Source organism: Misgurnus anguillicaudatus, chromosome 19, assembly GCF_027580225.2.
Source record: "Misgurnus anguillicaudatus chromosome 19, ASM2758022v2, whole genome shotgun sequence".
NCBI classification, from domain to species: Eukaryota; Metazoa; Chordata; class Actinopteri; order Cypriniformes; family Cobitidae; genus Misgurnus; species Misgurnus anguillicaudatus.
In genome coordinates, this window is record NC_073355.2 from 49,040,780 (window position 1) to 49,062,880 (window position 22,101).

The 22,101-nt window shown below is 40.3% G+C and overlaps 1 protein-coding gene across 4 annotated transcripts in view; it reads left to right on the forward strand.

Moving 5' to 3' along the window:
• LOC129422198 (uncharacterized) overlaps positions 1–22,101 on the forward strand; it is a 261,102-nt gene that overhangs the window by 235,781 nt on the left and 3,220 nt on the right. Inside the window, exons 1-2 of one of the 4 annotated variants that reach the window (XM_073856528.1) lie at positions 11,029–11,297; positions 14,447–14,665. The exons of 2 other annotated variants lie outside the window; for them this stretch is intronic. In XM_073856528.1, coding sequence (XP_073712629.1) covers positions 14,515–14,665 — 151 coding nt within the window. In that variant the 5' untranslated portion in view covers positions 11,029–11,297; positions 14,447–14,514. Of the gene's footprint in view, positions 1–11,028; positions 11,298–14,446; positions 14,666–22,101 lie in introns of those variants that run through there. One more of the 4 variants, XM_073856527.1, reaches the window with a different exon arrangement.

The following is a 22,101-nucleotide window of genomic DNA, read 5'->3' on the forward strand; positions in this document are numbered from 1 at the left end:
GGGCGTGGCTTAATGCCTCAATAAGAATCCTATTAAGACTGATTGGATGCCTGAGTAAAATGAGCCCACCCCTATGTCTCTATGACACTCTGGTGCAAAGATATCCATCTGGGCTTTTTATAATGGTAGTCTATGGGAGATGTTGCTAGGGTACCCAAAATTGTTGCTAGGGGCGTGGCTTAATAGCTATGGGACGATCCAGAGAGACTGATTGGATGCCTGAGTAAAATGAGCCCACCCCCATGTCTCTATGACACTGTAAAGCGAAGATATTCCATCTGGAACGTTTTTATTCCCTTATATGGGCGTGTTTCCTGCCCCGTTATAAGTCAATGGGGAATTTTGGGGGCCTCTTACACCCCAGGGGTGAAACTTACACCCCAATGTGAGGTATGTTCTCACAGTGCCTGCCAGCCTCTTCAAATGTGGTAACCCACAAGTTTCTACAAATTTCTCGCTCGCAGCTATGACCTGTCAAAGTTTGTCGCAATGTTAAGTAAATGGGACTTTTCGGAAGTTTTATGTCCCGTTTTAGGAATTCTGTAAGTCGGATCCCGTCAAAAAGATATAGCACACTTCTTTAGACCAGTCAGAATGTCCGTGGAAAATTTCGTGGATGTAGCTTGAAAGCTGTCGGACGAGTTAGCCGCAGAAATTTTAGTCTCAGAAGAAGAAGAAGAATAATAATAACTAGATATTAAAGTTTGAAGACAAACTTTATGTTGGCTTGAAAAAGCGTAGCTTGAACGTTTAAAACGGTTTGACAGAAGTTTAGTTTAGTAGGCTATCTGGCTGTTAGAATGTTTAAGTATGAAGGTAGCATGATTAACATGAAGTTAGCATGATGTTAGCATGATTAGCATGATGCTAGCATGATTAACATTAAGCTAGCATGATGCTAGCATGATTAGCATGAAGCTAGTATGATGCTAGCATGATTAGCATGAAGCTAGCATGATGCTAGCATGATTAGCATGAAGCTAGCATGAAGCTAGCATGATTAGCATGAAGGTAGCATGATGTTAACATGATTAGCATGAAGCTAGCATGATGTTAGCATGATTAGCATGAAGCTAGCATGATGCTAACATGATTAGCACGAAGCTAGCATGATTAACACGAAGCTAGCATGATGCTAACATGATTAGCATGAAGCTAGCATGATGTTAGCATGATTAGCATGAAGCTAGCATGATGCTAGCATGATTAGCATGAAGCTAGCATGATGCTAACATGATTAGCATGATGCTAGCATGATTAGCATGAAGCTAGCATGAAGCTAGCATGATTAGCATGAAGCTAGCATGAAGCTAGCATGATTAGCATGAAGCTAGCATGATGCTAACATGATTAGCATGAAGCTAGCATGATGTTAGCATGATTAGCATGAAGCTAGCATGATGCTAACATGATTAGCACGAAGCTAGCATGATTAGCATGAAGCTAGCATGATGCTAACATGATTAGCATGAAGCTAGCATGATGTTAGCATGATTAGCATGAAGCTAGCATGATGCTAGCATGATTAGCATGAAGCTAGCATGATGCTAGCATGATTAGCATGAAGCTAGCATGATGTTAGCATGATGCTAGCATGATTAGCATGAAGCTAGCATGATGTTAGCATGATTAGCATGAAGCTAGCATGATGCTAACATGATTAGCACGAAGCTAGCATGATTAACACGAAGCTAGCATGATGCTAGCATGATTAGCATGAAGCTAGCATGATGTTAGCATGATTAGCATGAAGCTAACATAATGATAGCATGATTAGCATGAAGCTAACATGATTAGCATGAAGTTAGCATGATGCTAGCATGATTAGCATGATGTTAGCATGAAGCTAGCATGATTAGCATGAAACTAGCATGATGCTAGCATGATTAGCATGAAGCTAGCAAGATGTTAGCATGATTAGCATGAAGCTAGCATGTTGCTAGCATGATTAGCATGAAGCTAGCATGATGCTAGCATGATTAGCATGAAGCTAGCATGATGTTAACATGATTAGCATGATGCTAGCATGATTAGCATGAAGCTAGCATGATGTTAGCATGATTACCATGAAGCTAGCATGATGCTACCATGAAACTAGCATGATTCTAGCATGATTAGCATGAAGCTAGCATGATTCTAGCATGATTACCATGAAGCTAGCATGATTGTAGCATGATTAGCATGAAGCTAGTATGATGCTAGCATGATTAGCATGAAGCTAGCATGAGGCTACCATGATTAGCATGAAGTAAGCATGAGGTTAGCATGATTAGCATGAAGCTAGCATGATTTAACGTGAAGCTAGCATGATTAGCATGATGCTAACATGATTAGCATGACGCTAGCACTATTTGGCGTGCAGCTAACAAGATTTGACATGAAGTTAGCATGATTTAGCATGAACTTAACAAGATTTATTATGAAATTAGCATAAAGCTAGCATGAAACTAGCATGAAGCTAGTTTGACTTAGCATGGAGCTAGCATGAAGCTAACATGACCCAAAGACCCAACCCCCATGTCTCTATGATGTTCAGATCAAGAGATATAAGGCTTTGTTTATTATGTTGCTAGGGTGTTCATATTTGGTTGCTAGGGGCGTGGCTTAATGCCTCAATAAGAATCCTATTAAGACTGATTGGATGCCTGAGTATAATGAGCCCACCCCCATGTCTCTATGACACTCTGGTGTAAAGATATCCATCTGGGCTTTTTATAATGGTAGTCTATGGGAGATGTTGCTAGGGTACCCAAAATTGTTGCTAGGGGCGTGGCTAAATAGCTTTGGGGCGATCCTAAGAGACTGATAGGATGACTGAGTAAAATGAGCCCACCCCCATGTCTCTACAACACTCTAAAGTAAAGATATTCCATCTGGGACGCTTTCATTCCCTTATATGGGCATGTTTCCTGCCCCATTATAAGTCAATGGGAAATTTTGGGGGCCTCTTACACCCCAGGGGTATAGCTTACACCCCATTGTGATGTATGTTCTTACAGAGCCTGTCAGCCTCCTTAAATGTGGTAAGCCACAAGTTTCTACAAGTTTCTTACTCACAGCTATGACCCGTCAAAGTTTGTCTCAATGTTAAGTCAATGGAAATTTTGGGGTGTTCGAGCCCCCCGTTTAGGAATTCGGAAGGTCCCATCAGTTAGAAAAGATATAGCACACTAAGTCAGAGCAGTCTGAAGGTCTGTGGAAAATTTGGTGCATGTAGCTTGAAAGCCCTAGGACGAGTTAGTGTCGGAAATTTAGTCTCAGAAGAAAGCGGAATAATAATAATAAAAATAAGTTTAATAGCAATAACAATATATTGGCTTTTTCAAAGCCAACATAACTAGATAGGTACATTTCCTGAAGAAAATGTGAAGTGGTGCTTGCCGTGGCAAATTTCGGGGGACAGTATATGTTTATACTCCATACCACAAGTAAAACAATCCAACCCCCGTGTCTCTACAATGTTCTGATGCGGAGTTATAAGGCTTTGTTTACTCTGTTGCTAGGGTACTGTATTTGGTTGCTAGGGAAAAAATGGCATCCACTAGTGATTACCCTCCGAGTCACGAGTCAAACTGTCCAACCCCCGTGTCTCTACGATGTTCTGATGCAGAGATATAAGGCTTTGTTTACTCTGTTGCTAGGGTACTGTATTTGGTTGCTAGGGAAAAAATTGGCATCCACTAGTGATTACACGCCGAGTCACTAGTAAAACGGTCCAACCCCCGTGTCTCTACGATGTTCTGATGCGGAGATATAAGGCCTTGTTTACACTGTTGCTAGGGTACTGTATTTGGTTGCTAGGGAAAAAATTGGCATCCACTAGTGATTACACGCCGAGTCACTAGTAAAACGGTCCAACCCCCGTGTCTCTACGATGTTCTGATGCGGAGATATAAGGCTTTGTTTACTCTGTTGCTAGGGTACTGTATTTGGTTGCTAGGGAAAAAATTGGCATCCACTTGTGATTACACTCCCAGGCACAAGTCAAACGGTCCAACCCCCGTGTCTCTACGATGTTCTGATACAGAGATATAAGGCTTTGTTTACTCTGTTGCTAGGGTACTGTATTTGGTTGCTAGGGGAAAAATTGGCATCCACTAGTGATTACACTCTGAGTAACGAGTCAAATGGTCCAACCCCCGTGTCTCTACGATGTTCTGATGCGGAGATATAAGGCTTTGTTTACTCTGTTGCTAGGGTACTGTATTTGGTTGCTAGGGGGAAAATTGGCATCCACTGGTGATTACCCTCTGAGTCATGAGTCAAACGGTCCAACCCCCGTGTCTCTACGATGTTCTGATGCGGAGATATAAGGCTTTGTTTACTCTGTTGCTAGGGAGCTGTATTTGGTTGCTAGGGAAAAAAATGGCATCCACTAGTGATTACCCTCCGAGTCACGAGTCAAACGGTCCAACCCCCGTGTCTCTACGATGTTCTGATGCGGAGATATAAGGCTTTGTTTACTCTGTTGCTAGGGTACTGTATTTGGTTGCTAGGGAAAAAAATGGCATCCACTAGTGATTACCCGCCGAGTCACGAGTCAAACGGTCCAACCCCCGTGTCTCTACGATGTTCTGATGCGGAGATATAAGGCTTTGTTTATTCGGTTGCTAGGGTGCTCAAATTTGGTTGCTAGGGGCGTGGCCTGGGAGTGGCCAATGATGTGCCCAATTGTTACACCCCTAGTCACAAGTAAAACGGTCCAACTCCCCGTGTCTCTACGATGTTCTGATGCCGAGATATAACTGTTTGAATTTTATGTTGCTAGGGTGCTCAAAAGTGGTTGCTAGGGGTGTGGCTTAGTAAGGCTTTAAGGATCCTGAGAGACTGATTGGATGCCTGAGTAAAATGAGCCCACCCCCATGTCTCTATGACACTGTGGTGCAAAGATATCCATCTAGGCATTTTATAATGGCAGTCTATGGGATAGGTTGCTAGGGTGCCCAAAATGGTTGCTAGGGTGAACTTACACCCCATTGTGGGGAACGTCCTGAAAGAGTCTAGCACCCTCTTCAATTTTTGTGACCCACATGTTTCTACGAAATCTTCGCTCGGACCTATGACCCGTCAAAGTTTTTCGCAATGTTAAGTCTATGGGATTTTCGCCCATTGACTTTGAATGGGAAATTTCGGGTGCCTCTTACACCCCAGGGGTACAGCTTACAACCCAATGTGATGTTTGTTCTTAAAGAGCCTACCACCCTCTTCAAATGTTGTAACCCACATGTTCCTACAAAATCCTCGAGCAGAGCTATGACCCTTCAAAGTTCGGCGCAATGTTAAGTCAATGGGATTTTTCGGGTGGTTTTTCGCCCCCCTTTCGAAAACCTTGCACCCGATTGCTTATAAAAGATATAGCCCACTTCTCCTCAACAATCCGGTCAAGTTGGTCCCTCTTTTATGGCTCTACGACAAACCGTGCGGGACGAGTTACGCGCCGAAATTTTGTGCAGACATAAGAATAAAGATATAATAATATCCCTGAGGAATAGTAATAGTGATGCCTTGCATAAATGCAAGCACCACTAACTAGATAGGTACATTTCCTGAAGAAAATGTGAGTGGTGCTTGCCGTGGCAAAATTCTGGGTAACATATATGATTATACTCCAAGCCAAAAGTAAAACGATCCAACCCCCGTGTCTCCACGATGTTTTGATGTGGAGATATAAGGCTGTGTTTTTCCGGTTGCTAGGGTACTGTTTTTGGTTGCTAGGGAAAAAAATGGCATCCACTAGTGATTACCCGCCGAGTCACGAGTCAAATGGTCCAACCCCCATGTCTCTATGATGTTCTGATGCGGAGATATAAGGCTTTGTTTACTCTGTTGCTAGGGTACTGTATTTGGTTGCTAGGGAAAAAATGGCATCCACTAGTGATTACCCTCCAAGTCACAAGTCAAACGGTCCAACCCCCGTGTCTCTACGATGTTCTGATGCGGAGATATAAGGCTTTGTTTACTCTGTTGCTAGGGTACTGTATTTGGTTGCTAGGGAAAAAATGGCATCCACTAGTGATTACCCTCCAAGTCGCAAGTCAAACGGTCCAACCCCCGTGTCTCTACGATGTTCTGATGCGGAGATATAAGGCTTTGTTTACTCTGTTGCTAGGGTACTGTATTTGGTTGCCAGGGAAAAAAATGGCATCCCATAATGATTACACTCCGAGTCACGAGTCAAACGGTCCAACCACCATGTCTCTACGATGTTCTGATGCGGAGACATAAGGCTTTGTTTACTCTGTTGCTAGGGTACTGTATTTGGTTGCTAGGGAAAAAATTGGCATCCCATAATGATTACACTCCGAGTCACGAGTCAAACGGTCCAACCCCCGTGTCTCTACGATGTTCTTATGCGTAGATATAAGGCTTTGTTTACTCTGTTGCTAGGGTACTGTATTTGGTTGCTAGGGAAAAAATTGGCATCCCATAATGATTACACTCTGAGTCACGAGTCAAACGGTCCAACCCCCGTGTCTCTACGATGTTCTGATGCGGAGATATAAGGCTTTGTTTACTCTGTTGCTAGGGAGCTGTATTTGGTTGCTAGGGAAAAAATTGGCATCCCATAATGATTACACTCCGAGTCACGAGTCAAACGGTCCAACCCCCGTGTCTCTACGATGTTCTGATGCGGAGATATAAGGCTTTGTTTACTCTGTTGCTAGGGTACTGTATTTGGTTGCTAGGAAAAAAAATTGGCATCCCATAATGATTACACTCCGAGTCACGAGTCAAACGGTCCAACCCCCGTGTCTCTACGATGTTCTGATGCCGAGATATAAGGCTTTGTTTACTCTGTTGCTAGGGTACTGTATTTGGTTGCTAGGGAAAAAATTGGCATCCCATAATGATTACACGCCGAGTCACGAGTCAAACGGTCCAACCCCCGTGTCTCTACGATGTTCTGATGCCGAGATATAAGGCTTTGTTTACTCTGTTGCTAGGGTACTGTATTTGGTTGCTAGGGAAAAAATTGGCATCCCATAATGATTACACTCCGAGTCACGAGTCAAACGGTCCAACCCCCGTGTCTCTACGATGTTCTGATGCATAGATATAAGGCTTTGTTTACTCGGTTGCTAGGGTACTGTATTTGGTTGCTAGGGAAAAAATTGTCATCCCATAATGATTACACTCCGAGTCACGAGTCAAACGGTCCAACCCCCCTGTCTCTACGATGTTCTGATGCGGAGATATAAGGCTTTGTTTACTCTGTTGCTAGGGTACTGTATTTGGTTGCTAGGGAAAAAATTGGCATCCCATAATGATTACACTCTGAGTCACGAGTCAAACGGTCCAACCCCCGTGTCTCTACGATGTTCTGATGCCGAGATATAAGGCTTTGTTTACTCTGTTGCTAGGGTACTGTATTTGGTTGCTAGGGAAAAAAATTGGCATCCACTAGTGATTACCCTCCAAGTCACAAGTCAAACGGTCCAACCCCCGTGTCTCTACGATGTTCTGATGCGGAGATATAAGGCTTTGTTTACTCTGTTGCTAGGGTACTGTATTTGGTTGCTAGGGAAAAAATGGCATCCACTAGTGATTACCCTCCAAGTCGCAAGTCAAACGGTCCAACCCCCGTGTCTCTACGATGTTCTGATGCGGAAATATAAGGCTTTGTTTACTCTGTTGCTAGGGTACTGTATTTGGTTGCCAGGGAAAAAAATGGCATCCCATAATGATTACACTCCGAGTCACGAGTCAAACGGTCCAACCACCATGTCTCTACGATGTTCTGATGCGGAGATATAAGGCTTTGTTTACTCTGTTGCTAGGGTACTGTATTTGGTTGCTAGGGAAAAAATTGGCATCCCATAATGATTACACTCCGAGTCACGAGTCAAACGGTCCAACCCCCGTGTCTCTACGATGTTCTGATGCGTAGATATAAGGCTTTGTTTACTCTGTTGCTAGGGTACTGTATTTGGTTGCTAGGGAAAAAATTGGCAACCCATAATGATTACACTCTGAGTCACGAGTCAAACGGTCCAACCCCCGTGTCTCTACGATGTTCAGATGCGGAGATATAAGGCTTTGTTTACTCTGTTGCTAGGGAGCTGTATTTGGTTGCTAGGGAAAAAATTGGCATCCCATAATGATTACACTCCGAGTCACGAGTCAAACGGTCCAACCCCCGTGTCTCTACGATGTTCTGATGCGGAGATATAAGGCTTTGTTTACTCTGTTGCTAGGGTACTGTATTTGGTTGCTAGGAAAAAAAATTGGCATCCCATAATGATTACACTCCGAGTCACGAGTCAAACGGTCCAACCCCCGTGTCTCTACGATGTTCTGATGCCGAGATATAAGGCTTTGTTTACTCTGTTGCTAGGGTACTGTATTTGGTTGCTAGGGAAAAAATTGGCATCCCATAGTGATTACACGCCGAGTCACGAGTCAAACGGTCCAACCCCCGTGTCTCTACGATGTTCTGATGCCGAGATATAAGGCTTTGTTTACTCTGTTGCTAGGGTACTGTATTTGGTTGCTAGGGAAAAAATTGTCATCCCATAATGATTACACTCCGAGTCACGAGTCAAACGGTCCAACCCCCGTGTCTCTACGATGTTCTGATGCATAGATATAAGGCTTTGTTTACTCTGTTGCTAGGGTACTGTATTTGGTTGCTAGGGAAAAAATTGGCATCCCATAATGATTACACTCCGAGTCACGAGTCAAACGGTCCAACCCCCGTGTCTCTACGATGTTCTGATGCGGAGATATAAGGCTTTGTTTACTCTGTTGCTAGGGTACTGTATTTGGTTGCTAGGGAAAAAATTGGCATCCCATAATGATTACACTCTGAGTCACGAGTCAAACGGTCCAACCCCCGTGTCTCTACGATGTTCTGATGCCGAGATATAAGGCTTTGTTTACTCTGTTGCTAGGGTACTGTATTTGGTTGCTAGGGAAAAAATTGGCATCCCATAATGATTACACGCCGAGTCACGAGTCAAACAGTCCAACCCCCGTTTCTCTACGATGTTCGGATGCCGAGATATAACTGTTTGAATTTTAAGTTGCTAGGGTGCTCAAAAGTGGTTGCTAGGGGCGTGGCTTAATACCTATGTAAGGATCCTGAGAGACTGATTGGATGCCTGAGTAAAATGAGCCCACCCCCATGTCTCTATGACAGTGTGATGCAAAGATATCCATCTGGGCATTTTATAATGGCAGTCTATGGGAGATGTTGCTAGGGTGCCCAAAATTGTTGCTAGGGGCGTGGCTTAATAGCTCTGGGATGATCCTGAGAGACTGATTGGATGCCCGAGTGAAATGAGCCCACCCACTTATCTCTACGACACTGTAAAGCAAAGATATCCCATCTGGAACTGTTTTATTCCCTTATATGGGCATGTTTCCTGCCCCATTATAAGTCAATGGGCAATTTCGGGTGCCTCTTACACCCCAGGGGTACAACTTACACCCCATTGTGATGTATGTTCTTACAGAGTCTTCCACCCTCTTCAAATGTTGTAACCCACGTGTTTCTACAAAATCCTCGAGTGGAGCTATGACTGGTCAAAGTTGGGCGCAATGTTAAGTCAATGGGATTTTTCGGGTGGTTTTTCGCCCCCCTTTCGAAAATCCTGCACCCGATCCCTTAAAAAAGATATAGCACACCATTCCTCAATAAACCGGTCAATTTGGGCCCTCTTTTATGGGTCTACGACAAACCGTGTGGGACGAGTTACGCGCCGAAATTTATGCGACATAAGAATAAAGATATAAAAATAATAATAATAATATCCCTGAGGAATAGTAATAGTGATGCTTTGCATAAATGCAAGCACCACTAATAATAACCGAAAGCAATAATAATAGTGATGCTTTGCATAAATGCAAGCACCACTAATAATAATAATAATAAGTATGAGGAATAGTAATAGTGATGCCTTGCATAAATGCAAGCACCACTAATAATAATAATATCCCTGAGCAATAGTAATAGTGATGCTTTGCATAAATGCAAGCACCACTAATAAGATTAAGATGAATAACAGTATGTTGGCTTTTTCAAGCCAACATAATTAATGTATTAATTTATATGGACAGACCATCATTCATGGCCTATGTGAAATGCAGGCATTATCCTGGCAGGAAACTGAGGAGGTGTTCCTCCGTGGCCTTTCTTATCATTCTAGGTATGCTTGTAAATTGCATTTGCAAAAAAATAGTATTTGTTATTACACAATATTTTTGACAAAGGCATTCATCTGTTATTGAAGTGAAGTCGAGAAATGTGACAGCAGTTTCCAAAAGACTGAAAAAAGAAGGAAAAATCACCTGCAGGAAATAATTACTTATGCATTTACATTATTTTACATTTATTCATTTAGCAGACGCTTTTATCCAAAGTGACTTAAATTAGGAGTTATTTTTAATGCAATTGAAGATGAAAAGTAAAGTCACTAATACAAGTCTTTCTTCCTTTTTTCTTTGCTTTCTCCTGTCTACAGCAAGATGATGTTTATGTGATTGTTTAATAAAGTACGGAATTGTTTATTATTGGTGTTTTGTCTATTCTTATTTAAGTTTTGCTTTGCATTCAAAATATAAAAAAACTGGTTTTGCAATGTTAGCGTGATATAATGTTAATAAGACCATTACAGGCTGAACTGAAAGAAAAATGTTTGCATAAAAAACATTGCAGCCAGCAATATAATATCACATACTATTTTACATAAGATAGTTCAATCTGTAATTGTATCCCCTCCATCAGTAATTTTCTTTCAATTACACCCACGTTAAAAAAAATACTGCAGACTACTGTGTAATTTGTTAGTCAGAGAATACAGAGAGTTTTGTGGCAAATGAGATTAAGCAGGGAACGCAAATATTTATTTGGATAACTTGAAATAAAAAACGAGACCGTAATATTGCATCCTATTGTTTTTAAAGCCATTTAGATAAGGGTGTTATACGATCTTTCAAACAGTCGGTGAATCATTCTTTTCACACTCCATTACAGTAGGTGGCGGTATGCACCTTTAAAGTTGGTTCGCAACCCGACAATAAACCCACAAAAGAAAGAAGAAGAAAGACAATAAACGAAGAGAAGAAGAACGTTTAGAATCTCCTGAAGCAGTGTTACGAAAGCGGGCATCACTAAAGTCTAATTAAATTATCTTTAATTATTTACTTGGTTTGTCGGCAGGATTTATTAATACGTTAACTGTTAGCAGTGAGATTAAGTTTTCTGACCCGGACTCACTGTTGTCTCTGGAGCAGGATTCATTGTCCGGACAGCGTCATAAACATCTCCTGACTCATACACAGTTGTGTACTTTGAGGTAATGTCCACCACATATAATACCAATATCATTGTTTGCAGTTTTTTCCATGTATTATGATGAATCGGTATACTTTGAAGAGGACACAAAACATAGAAGCTGTGGACTATTCAGACAACTTTAAAACTAACCGCGAACTGCATCTGTATTAATAATCATTATTTTAGTTATTATTTACCTTAATATTTAGCAACGTTAGGGGAGAGCGGGGCACAAAGTAACGATATTTAGCTTTAGCTCTATCGTTCAAAAAATATTTAAGTTATATTAGTTATTTTTTTACACAATCAACACACACATCTCTGCTAGAAATGAACACTTAGTTTGTGGGACCTACCGTTATCTTACAATTATACTGAAAGTGAAAGGAGTGCAAACATTACTCCATATGTGGAGTTCATTGTAACAAACAGAGGGTTTGTTGTAACATCTGCTAGAAAATGTATTTTAACATAACGTTTTAAATCAAATCAAATTCAGTTTATATACTAAAGGTGGATATTGTTTATATCTATAATATAGATATCCACACATTCATCCATCCATAATCCTTCATCTAACCATCCTTGTATTATGCATCGATGGGTATAAATATATTTTTTGAAAGGGCTGCACAATTAAGACACAAAATGATAATTGTGGGTTATTTCCCCTGATATTGTATTAAATTATCATTTTGATTAATAGTATTGACATTGTTTTTATTTCATTATCATTGTGTACACTGTGTTACAACTAACCCTGCTGTGTACATTTTTTTTCAATCCCAGCTATCAGTTACTAGGAGTTGCTAACATGTTTCAAAATAATGTTATGTTTTAGGTAACAAGACGGTGATTAAAGTAATATAAGGTTGGATTTGGTGACTTACACACCCAACTAAAAAAACACAAGATGAAGAAATTTACTTTCATGCCTCCAAAACACTCTTTGTTTAATATCTTAAAGCTAAACTGTGTAGGTTTTTTTTTGAGTTAATTCTTAGCAAAACCCATGTATTCTTTCAAAAATATGTGCTCATTCATGTGTAATTACTTCCACCTACTAATCAAAGTATTCTCGTAAGTGACGAATCTGCTATTTACAATACATACGGGCAAGTTGCTCGAATGGCTGAATCCATGTTGTGCCTCCATGTTGTGCTCCGCCTTTCGCGCTTTCAGACTACATTCATGCTGGCCCCTTCTCAATCTGAAGCCTCCCGAGGTTGCATTTGTAGGCGGCATACGTCATCAAGACAAAAAATATTTTGTTACATGCTCGTTACCGCTAAAAGTAGGGGAATTACAGTAACTTTATATATACACCCAGAGACTCGAAAACTGCTACAAAGAAAAAAACAGTAGAAGGATGTGGCAAGGAATAGAGTCTGTTACCAATTACATGAAAGTCATAAACAAAACTGTTATCAAAGACTCCTCTCTACTGGACAACCTTAACACGTTTTATGCTAGATTCGACCAGAATACCAGAGACATCCCCCTGAAAGCCCCCTATAACTCAAATGAGACTGTACTGCAGGTGACGCACTCACAGGTGCTTAAGCTCTAAGGAAGGTGAATCCTCATAAAGCTGTAGGACCTGATGGCCTGGCTCAGAGGGTCCTTAAAGTCTGTCCTGAAAAGTTGGTGGAGGTGTATATGGACATCTTTAACACTTCTCCAAGGAACAGTTCCTCGTATTTTTAGCTCATCAACTCTGTGGTTCCAGAAACATAAGACCCTTTTCAGTTTACCTACCGCTCGAACAGGTCAGTGGATGATGCGGTGGCACTGGCACTTCACTATATCTTACAGCACCTGGACACTCACAATAAATATGTTGATTATATAGTATGATTATTGTTACTGGGCTACAGCTCTGCCTTTTAACACGATGTGGCCAATAAAGTTGACCGGCAAATGATAGAACTGGGAGTACCAACGTCCACTTGTAATTGGATCAAAGACTTCCTCACAGACAGGCCACAGGTGGTGAAGAAGGGAAAGAAGGTCTCAGCTGAGCTGACAGTGAGTACGGGAGCCCCACAGGGCTGCTGTCTCAGACCTATACTTTTTTCACTATATTCATATGACTGTGTCACCAACTCGGACAATAACAACATCGTCAGTAAATATGCAGATTATACAACTATCCTTGGCCTCCTCACAATATGGTTCACATGGTCACTGGGGAGGACAATGATCTTGTTTTTAACATTGTTAAAACAAATTAACTCATTCTGAACTTTAGGAGGAGACCTCCCCTCTACAGCCTCTAACCATCAAGAGGATTGAAGTTGAGCGGACTGACAGCCATAAGTTCCTGGGACTTCATATCTCTGAAAATCTCAGCTAGGCTAAAAACATCCAGAAATTAGAAATTAAACAACGTTTCTGGGTCTCTTTCTCTTGTATTTCTTTTAAAGGTCACATTCTTTCTGATCCTATTTTTAAAACCATAGAAAGTGTGTAATGTTGCTATAATAGCATAAATAATACCTGTAAAATGCTCAAAGTTCAATGCCAGGCAATATATTTTCTTTAACAGAATTCACCTTTCAAAGCAACGGCCGGTTTGCACTACAGTCCTCTACTTCCAGCTTTAATGACGTCAAAGCAAGAGTGTTTGACTAAACTCCGCCCACAAGAATACATAAGTCGCCAGCTAAGCTCCAACTGCTCTGCTAAGCTAAGCTGCTGTCGAATCACAACACACTAAACAAGCGTCAAAAGTAAATAAAATAATATAAATGTGTTTTTGTAATCTGGGTGGGTCCTGATTCATTTTCAGTGCAGGAAAACCTTGCTGCAATAATACGATGATGTCTGCATCATTTCACTTTGACGTGTGTAACTAACTTTTATTTAAAACCTTAATCTTCTAATTTAAATAAAATGAAAATTGCATCAAAATGTTTTTTTAAATTAAATGAAAATATGTAAAATCACCCAGGTCTACACCAAACATTCAGATCTGTAATTAATGCATGAGAAAGAACAAGTGAACTATTACACCCCTATAACATAACAGTCAATCTTAGCAAAACATGAGGATCAAAGTTAGAAATAAACCAATTATTTGTTACAAATAAAACTAAAAAAGTTTGAAACAGATGGTAAATGTTTCACTGACATTAAATATTTTAATGTCTCTTCTTTCATTTCTAGTTCACACCCATAGAGTGAAAGTGATTGAGACCTTCAGTGAAGCTCCTCCTACAACAATCCACCAATAAATGCTGGAGTCAAACACACAGAGAAATCACTCCATGTGTGACAACAAAAATCTTCATGACATAATGTTGATGCCGGTGAAAGAGGAGCTTGAGAAGATGACAGATCCACAACCATGCAGAATAAAGGAAGAAGATACTGAGGAACAAATAGGTTGGTGTCTATTTTTCAATCTTTTTTACTGATGGTTGAGGAATAATCATAAAAACATTGAGAAACACGAGGGGAAAATAAACTAAAATCCATGAGATGATAACTTTCTGCATCTATAATAAATTCAGTAGAATTAGATTGAAACATCAGGTAAAGAGTTTTATCCAAAGCAACCTTCAGTGGATTGAATGACTGTGATCTCCATGTAATGCTCTACTACAGTTAAACCTCATGTTGTGTTCACGTCATTATGGAGAGAATTTTCTTTCACTCAAAAATAGTAGTAAAAGTTATTGCATCAGACTGAAGTGTATTTACTTTGTTTCTAAAGACTATAACAATCTCTGTGGCTTTTTGTGATTCCCCACCTTGTTTATATTGTGGTGTTCCTGGTCATAAAAATAACTGGCCTACAAAAAATAGTTTATAACCAGGTCTTGCTAATGATATTGATAATAATAGTGACTCCATTACATAGTTTATAGCATAAAAGCAAACTAACTAGTTAAACATTAAAGTAGACTAATGTGGTCAACAGGGTAGATTCTAAGATGATCATTTAGGGGGCATAAGGGTATAATAATAAATAAAAAATTAGTTTGAATACAGTGTAAGGTCCGGTCTCTATATGAACAGTGGCAGAGCTGTCATTAAATGGGGTGGTCAGAGCTACTTTACAGGGTCCATAGTCAATGAAATAAAACAATAAAGCCCCCCTATAATGGCCTAACAATGCACATGTTTGTCATATTTTATTTAATATTACCCAAATTATTCTCATATAATACTATTTTCACAAAAACATTAGATGCATAAGCTCGGATTAATTAGGCCTAACTGAAGGAAAACAAGTTGACAAAAAGAATGGACCTGTAGTATTGTAATTGTAGAAATTTGTCACAACCCCCGTTTCCATCCTGTACCATCTGCATTTCTGTGCTTACTAAAACCCCATTCACACAGACCTTTGGTCCAAGAAAATACCCGTAAAATTGCCAGACAAGCGTCTGTGTGAACACAAACTCGTCCCGTAAATCTTCTGGGATCGTTGCCGGAAAGAGGACCTAGTCAGATACACGGAAAACCCTCTGTGTGAACAAGAAGCCGAAACAATGCAATGGGCGTGTTGTAGTGAGGACGTGCACATCATCACAGCAAAAGTTATGGTTCAGCCCCTTAAAACGAGAGATAATATGAAATGTTGCAAACTAGATTGAAGCAGTTATCAGGAAATGATAAATGAGACGCATAAACAATGACGCACGTGCCGTAGTGAGGACGCGCGTGTCATGGCAACATGAAGTTGGTTCGACTCTTTAAAATGAGGGACTTACAACATTCACGACGAGAAATGTCATCAAACTGGACTGAAGCAGATATCAGGTAAGTTAGCTCGTCACTTACTGCGTTGAAACGGAGATCATTCAGCTGCATAAAAGAATATCGGGTCACTTGCTCATTTGAGCTATGATAAACGAAAATTCCTGCGCGTCATCCCAACAAGATATATCGTTCAGCTCCTCAAAATACAGGTTTTAAAAGCATATAAACAATCACGATGAGAAAAGTCTGAAAACTGTATTAAAGCAGAGATCAGGGAGCTTGTCAAATATCCACTCAAAAGCTGAGATCATTCACCAGCATTAGAACGGCGCATAAACAAAAATGCACACGAGTGTTTTTTGGAGAGAGAAATAATACATAAAAACAAACTTCAGATGCTGCGTAGAAGATAGGGCGAGACTTTCAACAGGTCACGTGTCTTTCCGGGACCATCAGATGCCGGGTAATCATGGCAGTGTGAATGAACAAACAATCTAAGAATCCCGGAAAAATCCAGGATCCCTTTTCTGTGTATTTTTCAGAATGTCTGTGTGAAAAGGGCTTAATAGTGATCAAAGACTATTGGCAAAGCTGTTTAGTCAGTACAGTGGGGGTTAAAGGTGGTTTTCTGATTGGTCAGTTTGAATGTGATGTTGGGTTTAGTCACATGGTCAAGGCAAGGGGATAAAAGAATATGTTTTTGGGGGTCTTCTCTCTTTCCTTTCACTTGCACTCTTCTTCTTTGGGTTGGTCTCCATGAGTTCTGCTTTTGGATTCTCTATCCTTTTCTTCTTTACCTGAGCTCTGGGGTTCAGGCTGTGTTTTTGTACTTTTACCCAACATGCCCTCTCGAAATTGAAAGTAAGGATGTCGCTAACGCTGCCGAGTTGCTTGTGTACATAAGATTAATTTCCCAAGAAATGTTGTCGAGGAATTACTGTTTTGCAAAGCAGTTGAAAGTAGAACCACCGGGAAAGAGATTTTTCAAGTGCTGGACAAATATATTGATTCAAATAGACTTGACTGGTCTCGTTGCGTGGGTGTGTGTTCTGACGGGGCCATGGCTATGAGTTGAAAGAACAGTGGGGTGATGGCTCTCATCAAACAGAAAGCCCTGAATGCCGCGTTCACACACTGTATGCTCTATCGAGATGCACTGGTGGCTAAACGGTTAGATGATAAGCTTAATCAAGTACTACAGGACATGATACAAGTAGTAAACTTCATTAAAGCACGCCCCTTGAAACACAGGCTGTTTGCTCTTCTGTGTGAAGAAATGGGAGCCCGTTTTGATGGACTGCTGCTTCACTCAAACGTACGCTGGCTTTCACGGGGAGCAGTTTTGAACCGTTTGTATGAGTTGCGGAGGGAGGTTGCAGAATTTCTCTTGTCTGAAAAGCATCAGCTTGCTGACTGTTTTAAAATGCAGCCTGGATTCTCAAACTTGCATATATGGCTGACATTTTTTGTCATCTGAATGTGCTTAACCAAAGCATGCAAGGGCGTGACACATACATAGTGCATGTATGCAAGACAAAGTGCGTGCTTTTCCCCTGAAGATTACGCTGTAGTAAAACAAGCTCAAGGAGGGAGTAACAGAAATGTTCCCACTATTACACCAAGAGCTGCTGTCATCTGGTAATGAGATGGACACCATTTCTCCACTGATACAATCCCACCTGAAACACCTCCAGGGATATTTCAAAGACTGTTTCCCTGACCTTGACACAGGAGGGGCTGATTGAGAGGACTTCTTCATGGGATTTAAAAATGAAATTTGAGGCTCTTTCCCTCTCTAACTACTGGATGTATGTAAGAAAAGACTTTCCCATCCTAGCTGAGAGTGCTCTGAAATGCCTTCTTCCTTTTGCAACCACTTATTTTTGCGAGTCTGCCTTTTCAACTTTAAAATTACTTAAAACAAAACACAGAGCACGTCTAAATGTGGAGGGTGACATGCGTGGCCTCCATGTAAGATCTCACCTTGTGTGGAGTATCACTGATCTTGAGAAAGGTGAGGGAACAGCCTAGAACTACACAGGAGGACCTGGTCAATGACCTGAAGAGAACTGGGACCACAGTTCCAAAGGTTACTGTTAGTAAAACAGGGCTACCGTCATGGATTAAAATCCTGCAGGTGCACATGGTTCAACTGCTCAAGCCAGCACATGTCCAGGCCAATCGGAAGTTTGCCAAAGACCATCTGGATAATCCAGAGAAGGAATGGGAGAGGGTCATGTGGTCAGATGAGACCAAAATAGAACTCTTTGGTATCAACTCCACTCACCGTGTTTGGAGGAAGAAGGATGAGTACAATTCCAAGAACACCATCTCAAACGTGAATCATGGGGGTGGAAACATCATGCTTCGGGGCTGTTTTTCTGCAAAGGGGACAGGACGACTGCATCGTATTGAGTGGAGGATGGATAGGGGCCATGTATCGTGAGTTTTTTGGCAACAAAAAACCCTCCATAAGAGCATTGAAGATGGGTTGTGACTCTGTCTTCCAGCATGAGAATGACCCCAAACACACAGCCAGAGCATCTAAGGAGTGGCTCCGTATGAAGCATTTCAAATTCCTGGAGTGGCCTAGCCAGTCTCCAGACCTGAACCCAATAGAAAATCTACGGAGGGAGCTGAAACTCCGTGTTGCCCTGTAACAGTCCCAAAACCTGAAGGATCTGGAGAAGACCTGAGGGGTATTGCACAAAGGCAAGATAAAGGATTAAACTGGGATTTTCCAGTTATCCTGGCTGAATTGGCTCGGTTTCATGAAGGGAGGCAATATTAATCTACATTAAGTTACTATGGAGATGTTCTTTTTGCTGCTAGCCTAACAATTAATTCAATTAAAAGAACTTTATTAATCCCAGGGGGAAATTGCTTTCATTTTACAATTATAGAAATGAAAGATAAAAGAAATAAAATAATACATTTAAATATGCCAATCAACCATTTTAAAAATGAATAGATAAGACATAAAAAATGAATATACTATACCAATATAAAAAAGGGTAATTTACTTCAATAGTGCACTGTCCCAGCAGTTACAAAGAGGAGTTATATAGCCGAATGGCCACACGTTTAAAAGATCTTCTAAAACGCTTACTTAGCAGTAATCAGTCTCTGACTAAATGTACTTCTCTGGTTGGCCAGCACCCTAGTGGGTGAAAGGGATTGTCCAGAATTGAACTTAGTTTGACAGTATTCTTCTCTCAGCCACAACATGAATCCAGTCCAGCTCCATACCAAGTACAGATCAGACTATAGCAGACTATACCATTTCAGATTAATCGGCTAGTTCCTCTGTCAATCCTACCAGATATTAATGTGTTTTAGTCACTTCATGGTCCTGCATTAAAAAAGATAATGTCATTCATTGAAGTATGCATGCTGTTATTTTAGTATTATTATGAAGACTGCTGTCAGGGTTTTGATGAATACATTTATTAATGCAGTTGTTGAGATAAAAAATGTCTGATGAAGTTGAAAGGCGGCTTCGATTATGTACGTAACAAGGTCAATGTGTAGACGAGCATTAAGGCATGAGAAATATCTGACTGAGAGGTACAGATTCTCAGGTGATCTAAGAAATGTTGGTCTAGCACTGAAATCACTTCTAAAGGATTGCAAGTGACAGGAACAGATTACTCCATAAAGTGTTATTAGCACAGTCACAGTAGAACATTATTTTGTGTTACAGCCTTCCCCTATTATCATTGGATGTAGTGTATTGCACCCACCACTGTGCCAGATATACAGTATGAGACTTTTTTAATGTTAAAATTAGTACAGACAGTTAATTTCCAAAGACATGATTCCTTTTATTTTCCATCTTTAAGGAACTCTACATATCTTCCAGATGTTCTTTTGACCCCCTGAAGGGACCTACCATCTTACTTCCCAATTTTCCAGTCCAAACCAGTTTTGTTTGTACATGGTGGCTATTCACCAACATTTTTACACCCCCAGATCTGAAGCCTATATCAAATGAAAATTTTAGCCACATTTGACACGTGTGCAACGCTTCATGACTTTTGAGCATGTTTAGCCTGTCAAAAATGCAATTCATTTAGCAATATTTTGCGAGGCCGGCACAAACACAACCTTTAGCGAAAATTTAAGGTCGTCGCTATTTATCATCACAAAAGGTCTTGAGATTCGACTGATGAAATATAATGTTGATATGGTTAAATCTCTAAGAGCTGTAAGTCACAGCATAAAACATGGTATTTCCTGCTACCTCAAGGTGGCGCTATTACTGTATCTAAGTATTGCTAGGTTGATGTGTTCAGGCCAATATCCTTATTAAACATGTGACATCTGAGGGTTGTAGGACAATGTATGCCTGAACTACAACAGCTTCCTGTTCCATGGCGAAACATTAAACTTTGTCAGGCCGCCACCGACACGCCCTTCAACAAAAAGTCATGATCTTCCCAATTTATCATCGCAAAGTCTTTAAGATCATTCTGACCAAATATGATGATTAAATCTGTACGAGCAGTAAATCCTAGTGTAAAACATGGCATTTCCTGTTGCCACTAGGTGGCGCTATGACTATAACTGAAAATTGTCATGTTGATGTGTTCCGGACAGGACTCTTATCAAACATGTGAAGCGTGGGTCAGATTGGACATGGTAAGCCTGAGTTAGAACGAAAACGCCTAAATTTGTCAGGCCACAGACACAACCTCCAACGAAAAGTCAAGATCTCCACAATTTAACATTGCAAAGGACTTTAGATGAGATTGACCAAATATAGTTATGATCTGATAAAATCTCTAGGAGGAGTTTGGTAAAGTACGAAGCCTGAAAATGCCAAAATTTGCACAGAAATCACAGTGAAAATTCAAAATAGCCGACTTCCTGTGGGGTTTAGAGCTTAGCTCCAAGATACTTTTCTGTAGGTCTTGGGTTGATAGATGAACCTACCAAATATTTTATCTGTACCTTTTTCCTAGCGGGGGGCTGTTTTCTTGAAATTTTGTAGGTGGTGCTATCGAGTAATTTGTACATGCTCGCTTCTGACGCCTTTCTTTAGGCTAAAGCCTTCACCTCTTATTATGTTTGATTGAAGTTTGCATTTGCTGAAATTTATTTTTGCTTCAAGTTCGCTACTGTTTAGTACTGTTTACTTGAATGCTTCCTTTTTAAATCATAAATACCTTTCTGTTTGGTTTATAACATCAACATCAACCTATTACATCAACCACATTTTTATAGGTTCAGAAATAGTGTCTGTTGTAGTTGCTGGGAAAGGATCCAGGTATGAATTTTTGTCAATATCGCACACCCCTAGGCTGCATAAATGCGCAAAGGTAAGCTATTATTCGAGTAATAAGTTATTTTACACTTTTATGCGCATGCCCAGTTACGTGATTGGTCATGTTTCATGCGTTTATGGTCGTATGTAGTGTAGATGAAGATTCTTTTTAAAATGCCGTTTTTAAACGCAAATGCTCTAATGTAAACAGGGCCTTATATTTGACAGGGGGCAGCACAAGTCTTACTTTGCTCTCTGTTTCAGAAAAAAAACATTCTGGGTTTTGGGATCTTCCACCTTCACTATAAATGGCCGGTTATTTTTGAACAAGAACACCACAAGTGTGACTCTGTGCCATAGTGTACAGAATAAAAGCAATTTAAAACAAACTTCCTAAATCAACATTTAAAGTAGACTAGTGTGATCGACACTGCAATTTTTTGTCATGGTTTATTTAATATTGCCAAAATGTTTCCCAGATAGGGTTGCAAAGGGGTGGAAAGTTTCCAAAAAATGTTCAGAAACTTTCTATTGGAATCTAATCTGAGGAATTTTGGAAATACTCCAAATTGGAAACTTAATGGGAATTATTTGGAAATTTAGGGAAATACATATAAACAAAAACATACAAACACATATACACGTAATAACCATTATTATAGTTATTATAATGGTGCTAGCTTACATTTAGATATCTGATATTCTGGCTAGCTAGCTACTGTATAAACGTTTTTAAATTATGTCACCTAAATGTTTTCTCAGTAAGTTTATTTGATTTACACTGATATAATGTTGTTGCACTAGCTTACACACAGCACAAGGAAGTTTTACAGACATTTATAGGACA